Below are 22,442 nucleotides of genomic sequence, written 5' to 3'. Positions count from 1 at the left end.
AGTTGAATCACACATATCTGCAACACATATAGGTTGTATGGTGTTAGTGCAATCACACGGTCACGGCTGGGTTACAGGGTTGATCGTGATCGGTGTTTGATTCTCAGACTCGTCCAGTCTAGTCCTCTAGCTTCGATTCAATCGTCGTCATCCAGTAAACCATTTCCTCAGCGGGCCCAAAGTCGACCGGGGGTAATACCCAAACATCCAATATCCAGAAAAACAATGATATCCTGACCCATGTCCCTGAGTCTTCTTCCCAACGCCATCGACGCCATTCTTTTTGTGCCTATACAAGTAGGGGGTTGTGGCCCGTTTTCTTCATCTGGCCAAATTCCGAGTCGGGGCTCGTTGCTCCAGAGCTCCCCCAATCAATAAGACCACGACTTGCTTGTGGGGATACAAACTAAAACCGTTGAATCCGATAGCTCTCTATTCGCTTGTGTTGCGCTTCCCCGTTCGACCAAACTTGACGTGTCGATTGTCTGCTGGTACAGTCGTGTTTTCGTGATTCTCGGACCGCGAGGCCCTTTCGTGTTGCTAAAAGTCATTCGTCTTTGTTGGTGCAAGTGATTTTTGTCGCCAAGGCCCGTACAGTCATAACTAGAAAAAGAAATAAAAAGTCAAAAACACCTTGATGCTCGCATGCCATCCCTTGGTCGTTGTTCAAACATCATTCGTCACGTTCACAGAATCGCGCATCGGGGTGAGTCCTTTCTTCGGCGACGACGGCGCTTCTTCTGCGAACCTCCCACGTCGTACTTGTACCCGTCGTCTCCATCTCCTTGGGCTTGTTGCTCGTCGTCCCTTCGCAGCATCTGCCGACAGAGATCAATGAAGACCTCGTCGACGTTTGCTGCGGTTGTTTGTCAGTTCCCAATGCGGCGATATGATGGGGCGGGCCAATTTGAAGCCGGGCCAAGTTGTGGGAACTCACTCCTCGTTCGGGCACTAGCCTCGTAGTATGGCGCCCCCCATCGCTGCGAGATGGAGAAGCCCTTGGCTCGGGGCACAGCACGGTTTTCCTCTAGATCGGCCTTGTTGCCTACAATGACAATTGGGATGTTCTCGTCGTCTTTGATGCGGATAATCTCCTCTCGCAGACCGGCCAGTTCGCTCAATGAGGAGGACGAGGTGATGCTGAAGACGAGGAGAAACCCTTGGCCGGTCTTCATGTATAGGTCTCTCATGGCGACTGGTCCATCGTCAGTACGAGGGTGCGAGACTAGTTGTTGGGCCACGAAAGACCTACCGAATTGTTCGGTCCCCGCGGTGTCGAGGCTGGAAGCTGAGTCAGTCTCGGCGGCCATGGAAGCGAGCTAGCGGGAGAACCAAGGATGAAGACTCACATTTCGAGAACGACTTGGCGCCCCTGCGAGAGCGAGTCAGTCAGGAGGTTATGTGGCGCGGCACCAGCAGTCTGGCACGAGTGCGGCACTACTTACATCAACCTGGAGTTGGGTGCGATAAGAGTCCTCGATGGTGGGATCATAGCTCTCGATCCACTCGTTGTGCACGAACTGGGCTGTCGGCCATGTGAGCTTCTGCAGGAAGATGGAGAACCGGCGCTTGTGAGGTTGTGTGGTTGTGGAGAAGAGGACAACTTACCAGTCAAGCAACTCTTACCCACGCCACCTGAAATGTGGAGAGCGAGTCAGCCAAGTGCAAATAAAGATGAGAATAAGGGAGACAGAGTTGGGTTGGGCATGGACGGACCTGCGCCAAGAACTACCACGTGTAGCTCACGACTGTGGACGGAAAGAGTTAGCAAAATGTTTTTTGGGATGAGGGTGGAAGAGCAAGAATGGCCAATGTCATACCTGGGCTGATAGGCATAGTGCCGGGGCATGATGACGGCTACTGTGACGATGTGACGGTGTGAGGGAAGAAAGGAACCGAACGAGGCGATGATACTGTGGCGCCGTTGGGAGCGTCCGTATGCCTCGTGGTGGGGAAAGTAGATTCCGTAGAGTGAGTAGTCGATGCTTCCAGAGCGCGATCAGAAGCGAAAAAGGAAGATTCCTGGGCAAGGATGAGCTGGACAATGGGCGACGATGGTCAATGGGCAGAAGCGTGGAGAAGAAATTGACAAAAAGTTGACAAGAAGCCGGGAAGAGGTCTCGGAACGGGCGGTCGACGCAGTGATGAGGCAATAGGCGGCGGCCGAATTGGTGCAATGGGACGGGTCGTCTGGCGGAGTGATATCTGAGGATGAGGCGGACGCGGATGCACTGTCGCAGGATCACGGCGTAAGACAAAAGGACTGTCGATCGGAGGTCCGGGGGGGGACGCGGCTATGTCGTCGGCGGGCCGGGGCTTGTGTCACAACAAAGGCGAGATCGACACGGAGAGGAAACAGATGAGGGCCAAAGTCCAGGGGTGATGCCAGCCAGGGAGGAGAGGAGAGGACGAGGGTGAGATGTGAGCGGAGAGATGAGAGATGCAAGAATGAGAGATGCAAGAATGAGAAGAGGTGCGGCGATTAAGTGAGGCGAGGCAATGCGAGGCAAGGCGAGGCAAGGCGAACAGTGAGGCACTAGGGAGTCGGGCTTAGAATGCCTGGATTGGGATCCTGGATTTGAGTTCCAGCGTCTTCCTCGGACCGGGAAGTGGGAAGCGCGCGTGGCGGCTAGCCTAGTATTGTCGTAATGAAGCGGGGGGGGGAAGAAGAGGCGTAGAGGAGCAGAGAAACAAGCGATGAATGCAGATGCGGTGCGGACGGAAGTGGATGTGAATGAAGATGGGATGAAAGCCCGTGGAACCGTGGGGACCGTAGGACGGTAAAGCCAGTGCCGGACAGGGTCAATCGTTGGGCGGGCGCCGCCACGGCTTGATCTGGAGCGAGAGTTTTGGGGCAAAAGAGGGCAAAAGAGGGCAATGACCGACCAACTAAGGTAGGCAGGGCAAGCTGGCAGGCTGTGGCAAGCTAGAATGAGGAGACGGGAGTGGAGGGGAGACAGATAAGTTGGGCACTACGTAGTAGTAGGCAGGAGAAAAGGCCTCCGTAGTGCAGAGTCGTCGTCAAGGTGGAGGGAGGGATGGTCGATGGTGGTCGATGGTGGCTTTCTTAGCGGGTGGGAACTGCGACGAGGGACCGTGGACAGTGGGTGGACAGTGACCCGACAGCGGATGGTTGACCTAAAGTTGCAAGGAGGGGCCCTAAAGGGATGTCGATCGAGAGCTTGCTAGGTGTTGGAGATGGTGTTCTAGAACTCCGCGACCAGAGAGTCTGGAGGCCGGGTTGGACGGCGCTGAGGCTAAAGTGGGCTGAGGGACGGGGGAGCCAGACTAGCCGGACAGCGAGCTTTCTGGGTAGGGCGACGATTTGCAGATATCGGAGAATTCGATGCACTAAGTACTCGCGGCGGGAAAACGAGAGACCTGGCAATGGTAACGAGGGGGGAAAACTGGAGAGTCTTTTGGGGGGAAGAAGAAGGTGGGCAAGGCACTCTATAACATCCACGCAGCAGGGGGGTGAGGGGAGAGAGCGGAGGCGCCAAGACGATGGGAGGGGGGCCGTGAGAGACTCGAGAGGGACCGTGAGAGACTCGGAAGGGGGCCGTGAGAGACTCGGAAGGGGACCGTGACGGAGACGGAGGCTGAGACGGTTGGGAGACGAGAGACGAGAGACTAGAGGCGAGAGACTAGAGGCGAGAGACGAGAGACAAGAGAGCGCAGTGGTGACAACAAAGGCCCGAGAGGCGCGAGGAGAGGCGTGAGGCAAGAAGGGAAAAGCAAAACCCAGCCCGGCGGGGGTTGCCTGTAATAAGGAAAGGAAAGGAAAGGTGGACGACTGGACGACGGCGTGAAGAACGGGGGAGAACGGGGGAGAGACAAGACGGCAGACGGGGCACGGGAGACGGGAGAGAAAAAAGGAAGTGGAGAGAGGAGGGGTGTGTGTTTACGGAGCGCCGAGTAAGAGCACAGCAACTGTCGAAGATCGAGCCAACAAACGAGAGAGGATCCGATCCTGTGAGCAAGACGAGGTCCGGAGCACGCCAAAGAAGAAAGATGTGGAAAATACACAGAGCAGAGAGAGAGGGCGAGAGGGCGAGCAACGAACGAGAAACGGCCGGGATGGATTGGGCGAGGAGCGGAGGGGCGGGCGGAGGGGGAACGAGACAAGGGGACGAAGAGCAACGGCGCACCAAAGCCGCAGCAGGGCAGCAAATACGCAAGCAAGAAAGGCAATCGCATTCACGGGCCCAGAAGGAAAGCAAACGAAGAAAGAAAAAAAAGAGGATCCTCTCCCGGGATACGGAGTACGGGGGGGCTTTGAAGGGGAGCTGCTAGGGCTGGTTTTGGTTGCGGATTGGTCTAGGCTTGTCGCCATTTAGTGAGAGGCCCTAGGGGGGTTCCATCGGAGGCCATCGTATCCCAGGGCGTGGGTGACTGAACTGACGGACTGATACATTTGCTTGTTGCTGACCTGCTTCTGCTTGCGACAGTCTAGCATCCCGAAGCTCAAGGGGTGCTCGGTGTACACGGGCCGTATCCGTACGCGGATACGTCTTATTTATTTATTTTTCTTTCTTTTTTCCCCTTGTCTTTCCTTCTTCCTTGCCTCAGTGGTTTGTTTTCCTGTCGGCCAACGAGCCCGACCGGCTGTTGGACGGCGGTGCCAGGGTTATTGCATGCAACGGCCGGCCGAGCGCGAGGGTGAACAAGTTTTCGGTGCTGGAGGCGGAAGCGAGCAAGTCGAGGCCCAGCTCCAGCTCAGCTCAGCCCAGCCCAGTCCAGCCCCAGCCCAGTTTCCCGGGCGAGGGAGCGGACTAATAGTAGCTCTCCATCCAAGCGTATGCTGTGTGTGTGTGTGTAAGGCGGCTTCTAGCAACTCTCCGTTCCGGCCATTGTTCCCAGGGTCCTAGATGCCCAGGGCATGGCATGGCATGGCAGGCAACCGCTGGTCCTTGCCGGTGCGGTGGAGTGTCAATGTCAGGTACCAACTTGGCCAGCATGGACATGCATCTGTGTGCTGCGCTGTGCTGCACCGCTTTGCACGCTACTGGCTACTGATGCTGATACCGCTGATGTCCCACTGTGAACCTTCAGACCCGTCTCCGATGGACCACTGGCCGTGGGCCACTGGCCTTGGCCCATACAAGAACCTAGACAGACAGACCTAGACATTAGCCCATCCAGAACAACGCCGCCCAGTCACATCCCAAAGCCCAGATTCTCCTTGACCGGCGGAACACGGCATGGGCAAAGCAACGGAGTCGGACAATTTACTCCCTCGGCCCAATCCCAATCGCCCGCGGACACCCGCCCTCCCTCCTCAAAGGCCCTTCTCCTCTTTCGCATTTCCCGCTCCCAAGGCCACGGTACAGCGTGGGCTGCAATTGGTCCCTGCCCGGCTCGCCCGCCGCTCGAGTGCCACAGGGGACGCCGGACGACAGGCCGGACGACAGCTGACATGGAGGCCCAGCAATGGAGGCCCGGACACGCGGATTGGGAGGGATCCCCCTGGCAGACGGGCTTCCAGGTGGTACTGCTATATTGGGCATGTGCGTACGTACAGGGACCCAGAGCCGGCCAGTGAACGCCGTCCCAGCGGACAGCACCCCCGGGGAGGACAGGGAGCCTGTAGGGGACGGGGTCCGGCGGGATACTGCCCCGGAGGCTTCGTAGCGTGGCAGCCAGCAGCTGGAGTCCGAGTCCCCAGGCGTCCGGTTGTCCCGCTATCCCGCTGGAATATACATGGCCGGACTGGAGCCGCGCATTGGGCCTTTTTTCTCTTATTCTCTGTCTCTGTTCTTTCGTCTTGCAGCCGGGTTTTTCTTTTGGCGAAACCACAGCTCTGGTCAGACAGGAAACCACGTATCCAGGGCACCACGAGGGGTGGCAGAGGCAAGGGACAAGGGCCCGGGATCGAGGAATATTTGGGATCGGAGGCACCCAGAAAAAAAGACAGCCGGGATCGGGGGATGTGAGCGACAGGGGGTTCACATGGCGAGGATGGGAGCTTTGGGAGCTTTTGGGAAAGCTTAGGGGGGGGGGGGGGAGGTGAGGGGAGCTTAGGTGAACCGATCAACCGAATCAATCCACGAATCCTCGAGCTGCGTTCTGTACTCGGTCCGTCGGGAGGTAACACGTCGCCTCGCCCGTACCAACACCGCACCGCACCGCACCGCACCGCACCGCACCGCAGTGTCGCAGGTCTCGCACTGCCCCCCCCCCCTTCGGTCGGACCCTACTCTATAACTTAACATAATAGTCTATATTCCAGCCTGGCCAGGCGAGACTTGATCTTCTCGAGATGTTGCACTGCGGGCGTGAATAATAAGACAGCGCCTATGCTTAACGCCGCGAATAGGACCGTGCCCGCTCGAGCGCGGGGACGGAGACGGTCGCCGTCGCCGTGGATCGGATGGTGTATCAACGGATGTCGACGGGCAAATGGGGGGCGTAGTGACGGTCTTCTCGAGACAGAAACAAAGCAAATAAAAGAAAAGAAGAAACAATCATCATCATCATCCTCCACACCTTGCATTGGACCATGGTCTTCAGCCCCCCCGTCTCCTCTCCTGCATTGACTCTGCCCGCTCCGTTGAGGCCGACTGCGCTGCGCATCTTGGCCTCGTTGCAGCTGTAAGGTCCACGACAGCTGCTGGCACGTGCAGCCCGTAGCGGTAAAAAAAAAATGGCCACGATGGGATCGTAGAGGGAGGGGGAGAAGAAATCTCATCTCATCTCATCTCATCTTACATGTCCGAGGGTCTAGGGCGTGGCCTCATTCTCCTCCAAGGCCGCAATGGCTGCATGACATTGGGGGCTTGCGACTCGAAACTGAAGAGGGCTAGCTAGATAAGAAGTCGGAGAAAGAAACAAACAACGGTGAGCAGAGCGCATCAAAAAAGCAAAAAAAGGCAAAAGCAAAACACACATCTACCGAGCATAATGGACAACGCAGGGCGTGCAAGCCGGCATTTGCTTCTTCCCCAACCTTTCCCCTCCCTCCAACCGCCACAGGATTACCGCTACAGCCACTGCAGCTGAACTGCGTACAGAGGCCAACGCATGGTCCGATTCTCCTCACTTCTCATGTTTCCCCGTGCGTTGCGTTGCGTTGCGTTGCGTGTTCCATCAGTAGCGTTTCACTTTCCTTTTCTTTTCTTTTCTTTTCTTTTCTTTTCTTTTCTTTTCTTTTCTTTTTATTCCATGTCTCTCCTCTCGTCCTTCGTATTCGCACCCTCCCTCCTCTTCGCAATAGAGGCAAGGAGAAAGTAGGAAACCCCTTCGCCTGAAGCTCCCCCGCCGCCGGAGAAGGCGATGCAGCTGCCACTCTTCATCCCAAACAGCCGACGATGCAGCCGGTCTACTTTTTGCTCGGCACTCCTGCTGGGAATATCCTTGCGGGGGCCACATCCGCCCGCGCTGCTGTACCTGCAGCAACGCATGCCATCTGCGGTGCACTGATGAGCTGGTGCTGCACAGTAGAAAAGACTGCAACGGCGTCCGAGGTGCATTGCATCCAGGGCGTCGAGGCTCTCGCGGCGGAGCCTCACAGCCCACAGCAGGTGTTTGACAACATGCCCGGCCTAATTGCCACACTCTAGCTGCAGGCTTCGCTGGACGGCCGGCGCAGTGTCGTCACCCGCAGGCGCCCCTTGGTGAATTGTAAGTCAGGATGCGTCAACTGATGGGCTGTTGGCCGGCGTTAGACCAGGAGCATGATAGTGGTACAGCATGCAACTGTAGCGCGCGGCGGGCAAGGCTCCCGATTGGACACCCACAGCTTCGGATTCGGATCTGAGGCCCTATGCCTCCCTGAGTCCCTCGTGTTCTGTTGTGTGTTTTGCGTTTTGTAGTGTATGCTGTGAGACCTCAGACCTTGCCCCCTAGTCTCGACTCTCCAAAAAAACAATGACATCCATGACGTTGGAATTGGAACCGTCCTTTTCCTCTTTGAGCCGCCGGAACGAAGCGCAACGCAACACACGCCCGCGCAGCAGCGACACGTCAACCCAATGGCTGAAACGGGCATCTTCCGTGCTTGCAGCCACCAACTGACATGGGACGAAATCAAGGTTGTGTCGGTCCGAGAGAAGCTGTCACCCGGTGGCAAAGCTGTCACTGAACGGTCGGTGAATATCAGCGAATGCGAAGACACATGTCATTCATTGCCCCCGCTTGCTATGCAGGGCAGCGCAATTGCAGTAGACTCGGTAGAGTCAATTTACCCCTCGCCTCAACGTTGTAGCGGTACTGTCCTTGCAGCAGCCGCACGTCGAGAATGGCCTCTCCCCCACGTCCCATTTCGCCTCTCGCGTATCGAGTACTCCGTACATAGGCAAAGGCAAAATACACACAAAGAGATTCTCGGCGTTTCCCACTTGCGGCTGAGACCATGTCTTCGTTCTCGACTCGCCAATCCAACCCCGTCTGCACCCTCAGAGCATCCACTCCACACAGTCCAGACCGCGATCCCCATTCTCCATCAAGGGCCCAGAACACCAGGTGAGGCCACCACCAACCGTCAGATGACCGCCGTGCTTCCGATAGGCAACCGCACGAAACTGTAAGTAGCCGGGTTGCATGGCTTTACAGAAAAGGACAAGTCATCTTGTCTCGTCTCGCCCGACCGTTACTCGACGGAACGCCGTCTCACCCCATCACCGCGAGAAGGACAACCAGGGACACTGGAGGGATAGCCTCCTCCCCGCAGCGGCGAGAATGACAACCACGCACACTGGAGGGATAGCCTCCTGCGCCCCGCGAGCTTGATAGATCCGCAGAACGTGTGATGCTGCCGTGCCGTCCCGGATCCTCTCCCGCGTCCCGCAAGCGCAAGGAGCGGGCCCATCCTCACCCTATCGACCACCATCCAGAGTTTCGAGCTTTTGGTCACAGCGCCGCCCCCGGTGTGAGGACTACATCCCAGGGAGAACTACATCCCAGGGCAAAAACAGGTCAAAGCGAGACCATCACCCATCACCCGACGCTCCCTCGACCGGAACCGGCAAGGCCTTGCCTCCGTGCACAAGGGAGCGAGAGGCTGCGGTGCATGATATTCCCCGAGGCGTCGAGTAAACTATCCGACGTCTGACCTCGAGACATCAGGCTATTGAAAACTTGGCCGAGTTGGATGGAACTCGCGCTGTTGAGGGTGTAGTGGAGTGCAGTAAGTACAGCCAGTGACGACAGAGATGCAGTGTCTGACTTGCCCTTGGTCCCAACCTCCGCTGATCCCATCCATTCACAACAAAACTTCACCCTGCCGGCAAACGCCCATCAAACTCTTGGCAGCGATCCGCCCAAACAGATCCAATCCCACTCTGTGATGTCAGCGCCGGGGCTGGAAGCATCCCCGCCAAGGGAATGCCCCCAGACGAATGATCCCGACGCACCGGGTCAAGGTGTTTTCTTGGCATCCGGGGGGACAGCCTCAGCTCGCCAGGTGACGGCCTAGTGCGAGCCTCTTGGACCGCAAACTGCAATTGCGATGAGCTCATCATGCGCGAGTGAGTGAATTCTCGAGTTTGTTTGTTTATGCGGCATCGCATCGAGGCGTTATCCTTCACAGGGTGAGACTTTTGTTGTTGATGATACGTAGGTGGCGTGAGCCGCGATGCGCCACTTACAATCTGTCATGGACTCTCAAGCAAGACTTCCTGACAAAGTGTCCATCGTGTCTCGGGGGGGCTCCCCGAATGTGTGTTATCTCATAGAGTAGAGCAATGACGGAATTGTCATTGAGGCCCGCGAGTTTCAGACAAAGGAAGTAATGGCGAATGGAATGTCCAACAATGGTCATCGTTAATCACAGTGGACTGTCCGTGCTGCCCGTGCGGTCTGTGCCATCACCCAGAGATGGATCCAAAGTCATAATCTAGTTGTGTCATTATCGGTAGTTTTAATTATTCTGGTCGCGTCTCGCTAGTTGGGAGTCTGATGCCAATGCCAGATCCATGCCGCTTGTAGTAAAAGAAAAGAAAGAGACCCAACAGAAAAGGAGCGTGCTCCGCCATCTATCTCTCCAAACGCCATGCCATGTCCATTCTTTGAAACCCGTGACGCTGAAAAACCGGGCAAAAAAAAGAAATCATACGAATCCGCTGTCAACACATTGAGGGATGCCCGAGCTGAGACCGGGCTGGCAGAACAGCCGCACCGTGGCCGACACCACGTCTCGTCTTCCAGGCCATGATCCTCCCAGACATCCATCCTCGCGGAAGGCTCCGTTAGTCCTGGATGTTATCAGGGCCGCCATGGTCATTACCGCCCTTAAACTGGACCTTGAGCACGCCCAGCGCCACGCCCACGATCAGAGCAACCATGAACAAGATGACTGCGCACAGCGCCACCACGCAGATCTTCGCCTTGCGCTTCTTGCGGCGCCGGGCCTCGGCTATGGGACCAAGCTTATTCGACCCGTTCTCTAAACTGGACCCGGCGGTGCTGTAGGGGTTTGGCGACGGCGGGTGCGGGGACTGGGCCGAGGAGAGCGACGGCGGGTAATGGGTTGATGCCGGCGGTGTGGGCTGGACATGCAAGTCGGCGGGCCGTGAGGGCGAGTGCGATGACGATGTGTTGTCGAGCGGCGAGTATGAGGACGGCGGTTGCGTCGGGTCGTAGGGCGGAGGCGGGCCGGTCGGTATGGGGACGCCTTGGGGACCGGAGACGCCCCATGGTGAGGGCGCTATTCGACTGCTGCGAGGGGAGGATTGGTGTGAGAATCCGGCGAGGTGCGACTGCTGCGAGGGTGAGTATGAGTGGTGTTGTTGAAGCTGCGGATGCGACGACACGGGCGATATGCCCATCCCCATCACGGGCGACGAGCTGACGCCCTGGGCCGGTTTATCAGAGCCGCCATGGCTGGGCTGGTACGCCGAGTCCGGGTACGCGGCGTTGGGGATGGACTGCGACGGGTGGCTGCCGTAGTTGGGATCGTGAGGGTCCATGGCGGAAGGTTGAGCGGAATGTCGATATCCGACAAACGTTGGTGGTGAGAATGGCGGGGATCGGGGACTCCCAGGTTCCCCTTGGAGCGAGCGGGCCGTCGTCAACGGTCCAGCTCAAACGGCAGCAACAAGTCCACGTTCGCAAGGGGGAGAAGAGAATAAAAAGAGAGTCGCAGAACCCAATCGTGACGGGGGGTGGAGGGAGAAGCGGTACGAGAAAAGGCGCGAGTGAGATTGAGTGAGGCTGAGTCGTAAAACCCGGCTGAAGATGGCGGAACTATCTGTGCCGCCCTTTTGCCTCTTTCCACTTCTGGCCGGGCGATCTGACGCCCTTTAGCACTTTTGGCGGCCGTCGTCTCTCGATTCTATGGGCGCTGGTTACACGTCGGCTTGGAGTGTTTGCCTCTTGTGCGTGTTGTTCGCGTGTAACGCAGCAGAAGGGCGAAAATGGACCGAGAAGGGGAACGACAACCGAGAAAAGGTACGGGCTTGAGGATGGCGGGAACTAGAACCTTGAACCAACGTTCCAAGCCGGAGAGAGGGGAGAAGAGAGAAGGGACGGGAAGAGGAAGAGGGCTGAAGTGGGCTAGAGGTTGCGAGCCTATGTACAAGCCCATGTACAAGCCCATGTACAAGCCCAACCTAATACTGCACACTACTGCGCTGCTTCAAGGATGCCAGCCCGCAATAAGGCAGAAGCCTTTGCCGGGACCCGTGGGCACAGCCTCCGCCGGCGAAAGGGACCCTGGGCGATCCCTACGTAGATAGTCAAGTGACGGAGCATGCGTGTGCCGACGCCGGCAGTTTGACAAGAGCCAATCTAATTGTCGGTGATAGATAGAATACAGATGAGCTTGACGCACGGGGAGTGGACGGAACTTGCACGACGTCGTGGCAAGCTGGGCAACTGGGAAAGGGGACTTTGGCGAGCAGCCAAAGATAGCGACCGCAGCCGGGATGAGCGATGGGGGATGAAACACAGCCTCAAACTATGCGACTTAGTCTGGATTGTGGCGCCAAGGCCCCTGGCAGGGGTGGTATTTTCAACATGGTCTAGACCGGCCGGGCTTGATTCTTACTTGGTTGTGGTGAAGGCCAACGGCCAAGAGGATCCAGACGGAAAAAGGATCATGGGATGGAGATTTGAGATTGGCATCCTGGCATGGCGTCTGGAGCTTAAACTTGGCTGGCCGCCTGCCCGACCGTCGCCTTGATTTCGGATAGGGATATTAGCGTCCATCTTATATTGTTGTCTTCTGTTCTGTTCTACCATGCCATGCGGGTGCTATGTGCAGAGGAATATGCTGGCAGTCGTGTCAAATCTCATCAATACCCCAACCCAATAAAGGCAGCCAACTGTTACACAAGCACTTAACATCTCAGATGACAAACCAGAGGGAGAAGATAGGATCGTCATGACCCAACCAACTCCCATCTCACATCAAACTCAACAACACCACCGCCATAACATATTCCCACAATTTACGCCCGACTTCTTCCATCCCGCGTGGTCCCTCCAAAACTCAAACGAGATGAGATCCTTGACCGCTCGTCTCTTCTCTTCTTCCCTCACTCCATCTCGTCCACCTCCAAAACTGGCCCGTGATGCCTCCATCATCTGCACGCACCTTTGCTCGGGCCTTGTTTAATTGCTGCTGGCCCATATGTTATTAGGTGACATCGCTCTAATTCGAGACAATGAATGCTTCGTCCCACTCCGCTCCGTCATGAAATCTGAAATCCTTCGATTCCATCTTTACGAGCCGAAAAATAACCCAAAACAAGGCCATGTTCACTTAAAGAAGTATCCCGTGTGTTTTTGCTGTTTGGCGTTTCTTCCAATAATCAAAATCAAAAAGTGAGTCGCTACTCTACATGCAAACATGTCGCTGTTGCTCCTCTCCTTTCATCCCTGCAGCGCTCCACCTCTTCGACCCTTGGTACTCGCTCTCCTGACCTGACCCAACGAATGACCCAATACCCGACATTTTCTCCTCTTGCGCAAATCAATATTAGTACAAAATTCCCAAGCACCGTGTATTACCAACCCAAGTGTCGCTGATCCATTCTGCAAAGCGCCCGTGTATTGAACTCGCCCCCATCGCACCCAGCATTAATCACCTGGTTCGTCAACTAGTAAGGCGGTCTCATCACGTTGCCCAAGCTTCCCTCGCCCGATCGGCTATCGATACCTCGGAGGAGATCCTGAAGGTCCATACCCTTTCCGCTATCCTGTTGGGACGGAACGGATCGTGGAAGAGTACTGTCTCCGCCTCGGCTGCGGAGACTGCGCCGTCCGGACTTGATGGCCTGGTCCTGGAAGGACACTTCCGCCATGTGGATTGGGCTCTTCTTACCGCCCAATAGGCCAACGTTTGGCAGTGGTGGGACCGGGGGTACCGCTCCATCATCGTCTTCGAGTTCGTCGTGCAGGTCCGGTGGTCCCTCGAGGGGAGGGTGTGCGCTCAGGGGCCCTCGGCGTCCCACCGAGTTAGACCGCTTGGGACCACTGGTTGGACTGATCGCCTGCTCGGCCTGTGCAGGTGGGTTAAAGCTGATCTCTGAAGGACTGTAGTCGTAGCTGACCATGCTTTCCCCGCTGTCGTCGTCCGCACCGGCAAGGCCAGCAGTCTTGGGAGGAGGGTTCCCCGACAAGACTTGCTTCAACTGGTCCACCGATGCAACGGCTCCGCGGCTAGACGTCGACAGAGATGGGGAAATGGCACTTCGCATGCTGCCCTTCCTTGGCTTGGCGGTTCCTTCTCGGTCCTGGTTCTGGGACGGCATCAGGTTGAACTGACTTCCGTACGGAGAAATCAGGCCGTTGCCGTTGCCATTCACACCGGTTGTGTTGACCGTGAGGTGGGCCCGGTTCGTAAGCGACGTTCCAGTCTTGGAACCCGACAATGATTCCGATTTGCCAGCCGACGCCAGCATGGCGACGGCCGCATCTCTGGACCAGTCTGTCAGCATTTGCTCGCGGAAAACAGGCGGCAACTCCGATTCGGGATCGGGCGTAGAAGCTGTGTTTATGGTTGATCCCAGGATCGGGCCCGAGAACCCGCGGTTAGGAGACATGGGACTGCCGGGAGGTGTCCGGAAACTATCCTGATAGCACGCGGCGATAGACTCAACCAGAGAGCTCCTGTCATCGAACGGTAGCAGCTCTTCTCTTTCCAGGGCGGTGACGTCCCAGTGAGGCTGTGATCGCACCTCACCCGGGTTTCCGACGAGATCGGTGGCAGGTGGGGGAATATTGATTCCTTCGACCCAGAATCCCTTGCTTCGGCGTCGCACCACTTCATTCTGGATGGCCCTGCCCACGACAGACGCCTCAAAGTCGAACTTCTCCGTCAGTGCCCAGAAGTACCCATGGCACAGGGCGGCCACTCGCACTTTGTGGATGGGTGTGTCGATATCCTGGATCTCCTCCTGGAGTCGATAGATCATTGGCACACCGTGCCTGATGGAGTTCACTCCAAGCTTAAAGACGAGCTTGGTGAGAAGGATGTGGAGCATGACCAGGTCGTTTTCGTACTCGACAAACTGTAGCGCGTTATCATATATAACCAGATGCAGCAGTGGCAGGAACTGCGACGGTGCTGTTCTCGAACTTCGGTCCCGGTTGGAGGCGCTGGAGACTACACGGCGGGCAGTGGAGCTCGTCAGGTCCCGGCTAACCTTGACGGAGGAGCGAGGGCGTGGTAGGGTTTCGTCTTTCGCCTTTTCATCAGCAATAGTCGTCTCACGGTCCAGCCATGTCACCAGGGCATCCATGTACGCTTTCCTGACATATCCATCAGGATCGCGCAGAAGCCAATGGGTACCTTCCCAAACATGCAGAGGAACCGGGTTTCGGGAGAGGGCCCGGTTGCCAGTGAGCTTCTTCTGGGGGTTGGCAACCAAGAGAATAGCCTTTACAACTTTAAGCGCCGAAGCTCTCCCAGCATTAAGGGAAAAGTAATGGTCAAGCTGTGATTGGCTCTCTGCCAATTCGACTGTTGAGGCGGCAGGGCCGTCGTTGGTTGGTGCTGTCTTCTCTCCGGGGGACGAGTTTGTGCTTGAGGATCGGCTCGGTTTCAGGCGGATTATGACGGCGACAATCATGTCGGAAATCTGGTCTGCATAATAGACGTGGGTGGCGAGGTCCCCGATGCATAATTCGAGTCGCCCCAGGAGATGCTTGCTGTGCAGGTGCATGCCCTGCTCACCGTCGGTGGCGCTCGTTCCGTCGTCGCTTTGGGTAGTCGGGCTCCGTAGCTTGAATAGCTTTCGCATCTGCTTAATCAGTCCGAGGAGGACATCCATGACACTAAGTCCAATCAGATTCACATCGGATCGCAGCAGAGAGCTCATCATGGTCGTGAGAGCCACCTGCTGATCTATGGTCTCGTCCTGAATCGGGATTCGGAGGAGAGTGTCCAAGGCAGCGACTAGGATAACGTAGCGGTCTTGCACAGGAGCCCATCGCGAAATGATGTTGTAGATGGAGATGGCCCAGCCACTGTCGCGCTCTCGGTCATCGTGGAGAGTGACGACAGAATCGCCCTGGCTCACACGCTCGAGGATGAATCTCAACAGCGAGAGGGTGGCGCCGTGAATCTGGGAGCGGTTTGGAACCACGAAAATGCTCTTGAGGCACTCCATAGCCAGGACCCCAATGTCCTCCTCCGCAAGCTTGTCGACATCAAGGGCAGTTCCAGTCATGGCAAGGGGGTTCGTATCCCCAGCGGTGTCAACCGTGGCAACACTAGTCCTTCTCTTGATCAGCTTCTCAGGCTCACTTTTCTCTACTCCCTCGACCCGCTGTTGCAACACATCCAGGAAATCATCGTTGTCGGACCACAGGTTTTCAAGAATTCGGGGGACAATGACATCCATCTGGCGGCCTGTAATTGACGAGAGTGCGTCGGCGGCAGAGATGCTGCGAATTGCCTCGAGGCCGGCATTCCTCCAGCGCATCTGAACGGGATTGCTGACGGCAGCTTTTCCTGGGGTGTGAAGGGGCGAGGCGAGCTGGGTGTAGAGCCGAACAATGTCTTCGTACTGGCGGAGGTAATTTTGATCGGCGGAGAGTTGGGTGCCATCGTGGTATTCGCAAAAGGCCTCGAAGGTGGGCAGGGACGACTCGATCATGGTAATATCTTCGGAGCGGAGGACGGTATCAAGGACCTTGAGGACGTAGGGAGCGATGAGGACGACATCTTTGTGGAGTTTTTCGATGAGTGCAGCGAGGATCTGTAAGGTCACCTGAACATTTCTGTGGTGGCAGGTGGTCAGTATTTTCTGGTGCACAAGCGAGGGCGCAAGCAGGGGAAAGGTAAGAAGGCGATAGAGTCAAGGAACGCGAGGAGAGCGAGTCGCGAGTTGTGTCGGGTTGTTGGGAATTACGCAGTCGGCGGAGCGAAGGCCGAACGAGGGAGGAATAGGATACATCGGATGCGTCGGTACCCGAATGATGCGCGCAAGACACGTACCCAAAGCGCAGGCGCCAGACATCACTGGCCGTCTTCTTCTCGAGAAAAGCGCCAATCTTCTGGATCTTGGAGCGGCGACTGGTGGCATAGTACAGCAGGTAGCTGAGCTCGCTGCTGTTCGGCTTGATGTCGACGGCGCCCTTGGTGGTCCGGGGATAGCACTTGAGGACCAGGACCTGGTGCTTGGGGCGACACTTTTGCTGGATGGCGTTCATCGCGCTCGGCTCAGCTCACGCCAGCCCGATTGCCGTGCTGTGCGTGCGTTGGCTTGGGTGTCGTCGACGAGGGACTCGAGGCGGAGAGGGAGAGAGGCGGAGAGGGAGAGGGAGAGAGGACGTCGGGGCCGCGGTCTAGATCTGGAGGGGAGGAAACGGAGAGCAATGCGGCGAAGGAGGTTGGCGTTGATGTAAGCCTGCGAGTGGATGGGGGATGCGTTGGATGAGGTGGGTGCTGCTGCTGCAGGAGCCAGGAGCAGGGAGCTGGGACTCGACTACAGTGGCCAGCAGTGGGTACTGCACGCTAAAAAGAAGGCACTAGAGACGGGAGGTACCTCGCAGGTACGTACTCGATACCACTGACGAAGCCCCGGAATGCGAGAGCGAAATACAGGTAGGGAGAGGCACCACACCGGCGCAGTCCCGAGAGATGACGATGGTTGGATGGTTATTGAGCACCAGACCACTCTACTGAGCTGGCTCTGTCTGGACTTGGCCTTCTGAGTTGCCGATCATGGTGGTGGTGACGCTTCGCCCATTTCTCCGCCCCTTTCGGACGTCTCAAGGTCCATCCATACCTGGCTTAAGTATGAGGTAGGTACCAGTTGTCTGCTAATTACCACGCGCTCCCGTACCTGGCAGAGAGGCTTGCGCTCAGGGGTACCTGGAGCCCACGTACTATCCATCCACGCTGACCCGACGAGATGCTCTCTCTGACTTCTTATTCCCTTTTGCTGCACAATTGGCAAAAGGCACAGGCACCCGAAGCACATGTACGTCACGCAGTGTGTGTGATACACTGATACGGAGGTCATCCGCAACCCGCGTCCCGCCGCCTCCTTGCGCATCCCGTCTCGTCTCGGTGCCAGCCGGGAACGGTAAAAGTCAACCTCATCTCCGTCCAGCCTAAAATGTGACACCCATTTGTTTGCCTCTAGCTCGTGCGGATTAAACCAGGCATGCGCAGGACGTGTTGCAGACGTGTCAATCCCCGTTGCAATGCCATCAATGGCTTGCTTCCCCCGTTTCTCGCCCAAGCGAAAGACCCCTTTTATCCTGCCGCCAGGGCGTCTCCTCCGCCAGCCAGAAAATCTTTCCCGCAGCCACTTGTTCCTGGGATATGCGTGGCGTGGCTTTCGCAGCCCAGGCCTTGCCCGACTTTGCTTGGCGCCTCATGCAATTGTCTCACCTTACAGAAAGGTACGCATATTCAGTGTCGCAGTGAAACATTCTTGTTGGCGCAAGCAAGCCAACGACGAACGGGACCAAAAAAGAATAAGAAAAAGGGGGACATTCCCATTGCATCCTCGCCGACAGACTCTCAGATGATGATGACCCGCCATGGATGACCTTATGTCAAAACAACCCGCATTGAAGCCTTCATCTACTCAGCATGATCCTCACCGTAATTCAGCAAAGCGCTCACAATGTGCTTAAGCATCGCAACCTAGTCCGGATACAGCCACAAGACGTGCCGCACGCACACATGGTCCGTCACTCACAGTGCATCCGTTGACTCCGTTCCAGACCACGCGCCACGCACATCATGTCACTCCCTTGTCAGCGCCAAGTACAGGGTAGGTAGCATCCCGAAGATGGACTCCAATGATCGACCAAAGACGTCATGATGAACTGGCTCAATTATCAGTGGCCATCTGTATCGACGTCAAATCAAGAGCACCTTCCATGAACATAATTGCTATTTGTCTCCTCATGTCTTTACACCTAGTCCCAACCATTTACAAACAAACCCACTGTGCCCACCAAAGTGCCTCACATAACACGATTGACCTGCCCATCATCGCATCCCACCCAATCCATTCATTCCACCTCTCCATGCGCATATGCAACTTCTCACCGCATACCGCCGGCTCGTCACTTTTTCCCCAACAACTCCACGTCACCTCCTCGCGGCGCCAATCCTCGGCCGCTTCCGCGCCAGTTGTGGCCCCACGCCGGCGCAATTACAACGATATCCTCCGTCCGGCTCCATCCGGTACCAGCATCGACTTGAGGCAGCGTGATGGCTCCGTTCGCTTACCCTAGAGACGCCGCGATGAGGATTCAAGGCGCCCTGTTCCTCTATCATGGCCTAACTCGAAGCGCCCGCCCTCGGATTCGGTAATCTCCCGATCCCGAACTTCCGGGCCTACGCAGTACATGGATCAACTTCTCTGCCTCTCACGTTGTATGGCGGGGTAAAGACAGTGCCAAAATTCACATGTCTCTTATTCATATTGAAAAGACCTATGCGCGTTTTGCATTCTAGTTGACAAGTTCAGCTCGCGCTTTATCTCCGTACGAGGAACCGCCCACACCAAGTGCTTCCGGATTTCATTCCGGCTCGTACCTAGACGACTTTAAGGTAGATCTTTAACCTTTTCTGACGTGTGGCTTAGCTGGACCTCGGTATTCTCGCAAAGCTCATGCTACACGGCACAAGTGTTTCATGGCAGCTATGACTGGTTCGTGATGGTTTTCCATACCTAGGTAGGTACTGTGACCTCAATTATCCGTTCTGAGACGTGCAGACTGCTGCCCCAACCGTTGCACCTCAATCCCCATCGTTTCGAACTCAGTGTCTCACGTGGTGCAACCATCCCAACGGGGAAACCTTCGTTGGAAAGTTTGATACAGAATGGAATGACCTAGTCATCCTCCAAAGTAGTTAGACCTAATTACGACTGAAAATAAGGACATAGCAGCGTGGGGATGTAGGAGCAGGAGAGGTGCGATCTGCCAATCGGGTAGCACACTGGAAACTTTCATTAAGCATCAACTGACCCAGCTATGATAGAGGACGCGACCAAACATTCTACTCTGTGGCCGCCTCTTCCAATCCTCGTAGAATCTCACCAACAGCCTCCTCCACATCGTAGTGATACATCCAGCTCCCTTTCTTGCCCGTCGTCCGCTTGATTCGCTGCGCAATCTCCTCGTCCACCGGAAGCCCCTCGGCCGCCACCTCCGCTCCAATGCCGGCGTACCAATCGAGCACCGCGTACAAGTCTCCATAATGCGGCGACCGGATCCGATCATACAGCTCCAGCGCAGCCGGCAAGCCCCGGCCGCCCTTCCATGCCCACTCAATGCTCTTCGAGAGCGCATACACATCTTCCAGTGCGAAGCCGGCTCCGGCGCCGAATGCGCCGGAGAGCGGATGTGATGCATCGCCGATGAGGGCCACGGATCCCAGGGCAATTAGACTGTCTAGTCGCGGGCCCGAGAAAAGGGCAAATTCTTCAGTGGTCCCTTGGGCGGCTGCGAGGGCGACGACTTTGCGAACAGGCTCGCAGAATCCTTCATACTCTGGGACGAGGGTGTTGAAGTCAAATGACCGTCCCCAGCTAACGTGCTCCTGGCCTTCGGATGGTCGGCTGATGCGCGCCGTGACCTCAAAGTCGTCGCCACCAAGAGGGCTAGTGAAGACGTACCGACCCCCCAAATTTTGCCAAAACGTTGAGGCTTGGGGGATACCCTCAATGGCTTCGGCGGTGGGCCTGTGAATGATGGTGCGATATGCAGATTGCCCGTTGTACTTGATTTTGTGCTCCGGGAAGGTGAAGGACCGGACGAACTGCTCGTTGTTAGAATGGCTCTGATAAACATAGGTAGCTTGATTTCTCACAGATCTGATACCGTCTGCTCCAACCAGAAGATCGACCTCATCTGTGTAACCATCGTCGAATGTAATCTCAACCTTGCCGCTCGATAGCTTTTCCACCCTCACAAGCTTCTTAGAGACCTGAACCCTTGACTTGTCAACCTCCTTGAGAAGAGCTGCCTGCAGTAAGGCCCGTCTGAGACGGCAGCTGACATGTTTCGGATTCACATTGGAGGGATAGCGGTTCTGCTCCAGAATTTCCCCAGTCCTTCCGTTCCTATACTTTCTCAGTCTCTTATATTATCATGAGCGACTTAGATGGACCTACCGTTGCTGTCCACCGAGCCCATCAGGCGATCTGAAAAAGTCCTCCGGTTTGATGTTTTTGGCCGCGCCGTTCCATTCAAGCATCCTCCACGTGTGCTGCTGTAGGCTAATGCCGCCACCGGTTTCGCTGATTTCGGATTTCTTCTCGTACAGGGTCCAGTCCACAAACTGGAGTTTCGAAAGTGCAATTGCTGCCCCGAGGCCTCCTGGCCCACCGCCAATGGTGGCAACCTTCAATGGGGCAATGCCATTGGAATATTCCTTGACTGCCATGGTGCCGAGGGGTGTATGTACTACTAATTTGGTGTACGAATTGACTGGGTCGATGTAGTAGAAGTCTCGCTGGTCATGAAATGAGCTGGCCGAAAATTTAAATGGGAATACAGCTTGGCATGGTTTTCAGAGATAAGAGGCCCGTCGTGGTTTATATATCGAATTGAGGCATTGCCCCATGACAATGGTTGGCGCACCATGGGGCCATCCCACTGCATCCCACTCTATTGCGCCATCACTTGAGCGCATTGCCAATTATGGACAACGGGCAATAAAGGAATCAGCCCCGGCACACAGCTCATGGGAGGCTTCTAATCAGTGGGTCATGCTGAATAATTATATATGAATGCGGTAAAGTGCTCACATTGAAGACGTTTTGAGGTGGGCTAATTCGTGATGTCTGGGAATATTCCTACGCCTGCTTCGGAACTGGCCGCGCGTTCTGCGACTACCTTCATTATCGCACGATTTTGGGACTAAACTTCCATTCTTCAAACGGCACGATTAAGAACTGAGCCGCACCATCCGGAATGATCTGTGGTTCCGAACTTGCAACCGATGGTGGGCCCATTTCAATATTTAGATGGATGTCGCAATCAACCACCTTGATTTGTTCTTCGTTGACGGTTGATTTCGGACATCGTACTACTTACTAGAGTACTCGGGAATTATTTGAGCTTCTCAGTTCCGTACGTTGGATTCATAGTGATGATTTGAGAGCTACCTGGAAACGTGCGCTACACTGTGCCTTTCCTCGTGATGCTATCACTACACGATGAAGCGCGTATTAATTAAACTACAACATACCTGTGAGTGCTGGAAGGTAATGGCACTTGTGATTTGGTTGACCAAACTCAGGAGTTGGAGATGCTTTGAAGAGAGTGGGCAGACTGGAGTACAATGCTGAGACTTGAGAGTATGGGATACCAAAATGGGTCCAGTCCAAGTCTCATATTCGCATATCATATTTCGAAGTGTTTATTTACAAGGTTTTGATTGTGTCTTCGTATAATCCCGTGGAAAACTACCTTGTCAATCAGACTTCCCTTTAGTTGTCCAGGTGAATGCTGGGTTACCTGAGGCAGCACCTCTACGCCTGCACCTCGAGTGACGGCCAGCAGCAAGTTAGGTCTGGAATAAAGAGCATTGATATTCGCACAAACCTCAATCTCTATCTCGATTATAGCGTAAGACGGACCCTGATGCAATTGGAGATTGAAGAAGGGGTATTGAGTAATTCCGTAGGTCGTCGTAGAGATTGCAGGGCCGCCCAAGTCGAAGGAGGTGAGGAACCATGAGGTAATGTCACCAGAAAAAAAAAGACTGGAGCAACGGCTACAGCAACGCTGCCGTTATAGCTGCAGTAGCAGTTAGAGTGTAGCTGTTGTAATGATAGTTAGGTTAAGACTTTTTACTATATGAATAGCTTATAAATTTACTTGTTATTTACTTTTCTCTTTAGTCCGTTATATTAATATAAGGTATCAATAAATTTATATTATTCTAGTTGTATAATTATAGATTTTGCGTCGCGCAAATAGCAATATTCGGCATAAATGACCGAATTCTGAATAAGATGACACAGGCTCGTTTTATCTTCGTCTCTTTAATATGCGCTATTTAATCATAATACTCCATACTC

At 55.4% G+C, this 22,442-nt stretch overlaps 6 protein-coding genes across 6 annotated transcripts; 1 reads left to right on the top strand and 5 right to left on the bottom strand.

The window, feature by feature from the left end:
• Positions 1-686: 686 nt before the first annotated feature.
• On the bottom strand, positions 687-1,849 carry BGZ61DRAFT_360104 (ras family-domain-containing protein; the record flags this gene model as incomplete). The annotated part of the gene is made up of 8 exons (XM_046241137.1): positions 687-856; positions 938-1,195; positions 1,253-1,281; positions 1,350-1,372; positions 1,446-1,525; positions 1,609-1,635; positions 1,717-1,748; positions 1,821-1,849. 8 exons carry the CDS (start codon positions 1,847-1,849, stop codon positions 687-689), a joined length of 648 nt encoding a protein of 215 aa, XP_046100225.1.
• Positions 1,850-5,035: 3,186 nt separating this feature from the next.
• BGZ61DRAFT_71101 (uncharacterized protein) lies at positions 5,036-5,989 on the top strand. The gene has a single exon (XM_046257010.1). It carries the CDS (start codon positions 5,202-5,204, stop codon positions 5,931-5,933), a length of 732 nt encoding a protein of 243 aa, XP_046100224.1. The 5' UTR covers positions 5,036-5,201; the 3' UTR covers positions 5,934-5,989.
• A 124-nt stretch (positions 5,990-6,113) lies between these two features.
• On the bottom strand, positions 6,114-7,053 carry BGZ61DRAFT_457256 (uncharacterized protein). Its single transcript, XM_046246633.1, has one exon. The coding sequence runs from the start codon at positions 6,686-6,688 to the stop codon at positions 6,206-6,208; it is 483 nt and encodes a 160-aa protein (XP_046100223.1). The 5' UTR covers positions 6,689-7,053; the 3' UTR covers positions 6,114-6,205.
• Positions 7,054-10,128: 3,075 nt separating this feature from the next.
• On the bottom strand, positions 10,129-11,086 carry BGZ61DRAFT_71052 (uncharacterized protein). Its single transcript, XM_046257009.1, has one exon. The coding sequence runs from the start codon at positions 10,902-10,904 to the stop codon at positions 10,185-10,187; it is 720 nt and encodes a 239-aa protein (XP_046100222.1). The 5' UTR covers positions 10,905-11,086; the 3' UTR covers positions 10,129-10,184.
• A 1,951-nt stretch (positions 11,087-13,037) lies between these two features.
• BGZ61DRAFT_360593 (uncharacterized protein) lies at positions 13,038-16,596 on the bottom strand (the record flags this gene model as incomplete). Its single annotated transcript, XM_046241188.1, has 2 exons — positions 13,038-16,164; positions 16,382-16,596. 2 exons carry the CDS (start codon positions 16,594-16,596, stop codon positions 13,038-13,040), a joined length of 3,342 nt encoding a protein of 1,113 aa, XP_046100221.1.
• Positions 16,597-19,326: 2,730 nt separating this feature from the next.
• On the bottom strand, positions 19,327-20,908 carry BGZ61DRAFT_508264 (uncharacterized protein). Its single transcript, XM_046251952.1, has 3 exons — positions 20,529-20,908; positions 20,225-20,477; positions 19,327-20,173 (listed from the first exon to the last, which is right to left on the bottom strand). The coding sequence occupies exons 1-3, from the start codon at positions 20,798-20,800 to the stop codon at positions 19,412-19,414; spliced, it is 1,287 nt and encodes a 428-aa protein (XP_046100220.1). The 5' UTR covers positions 20,801-20,908; the 3' UTR covers positions 19,327-19,411.
• Positions 20,909-22,442: the final 1,534 nt, after the last annotated feature.

Source organism: Ilyonectria robusta (genome assembly GCF_021365365.1).
Source record: "Ilyonectria robusta strain PMI_751 chromosome Unknown BGZ61scaffold_19, whole genome shotgun sequence".
In the NCBI taxonomy this organism is placed as follows: Eukaryota; Fungi; Ascomycota; class Sordariomycetes; order Hypocreales; family Nectriaceae; genus Ilyonectria; species Ilyonectria robusta.
The sequence above is the reverse complement of the archived record's forward strand: the minus strand, read 5'-3'. Positions and strand labels throughout refer to the sequence as shown.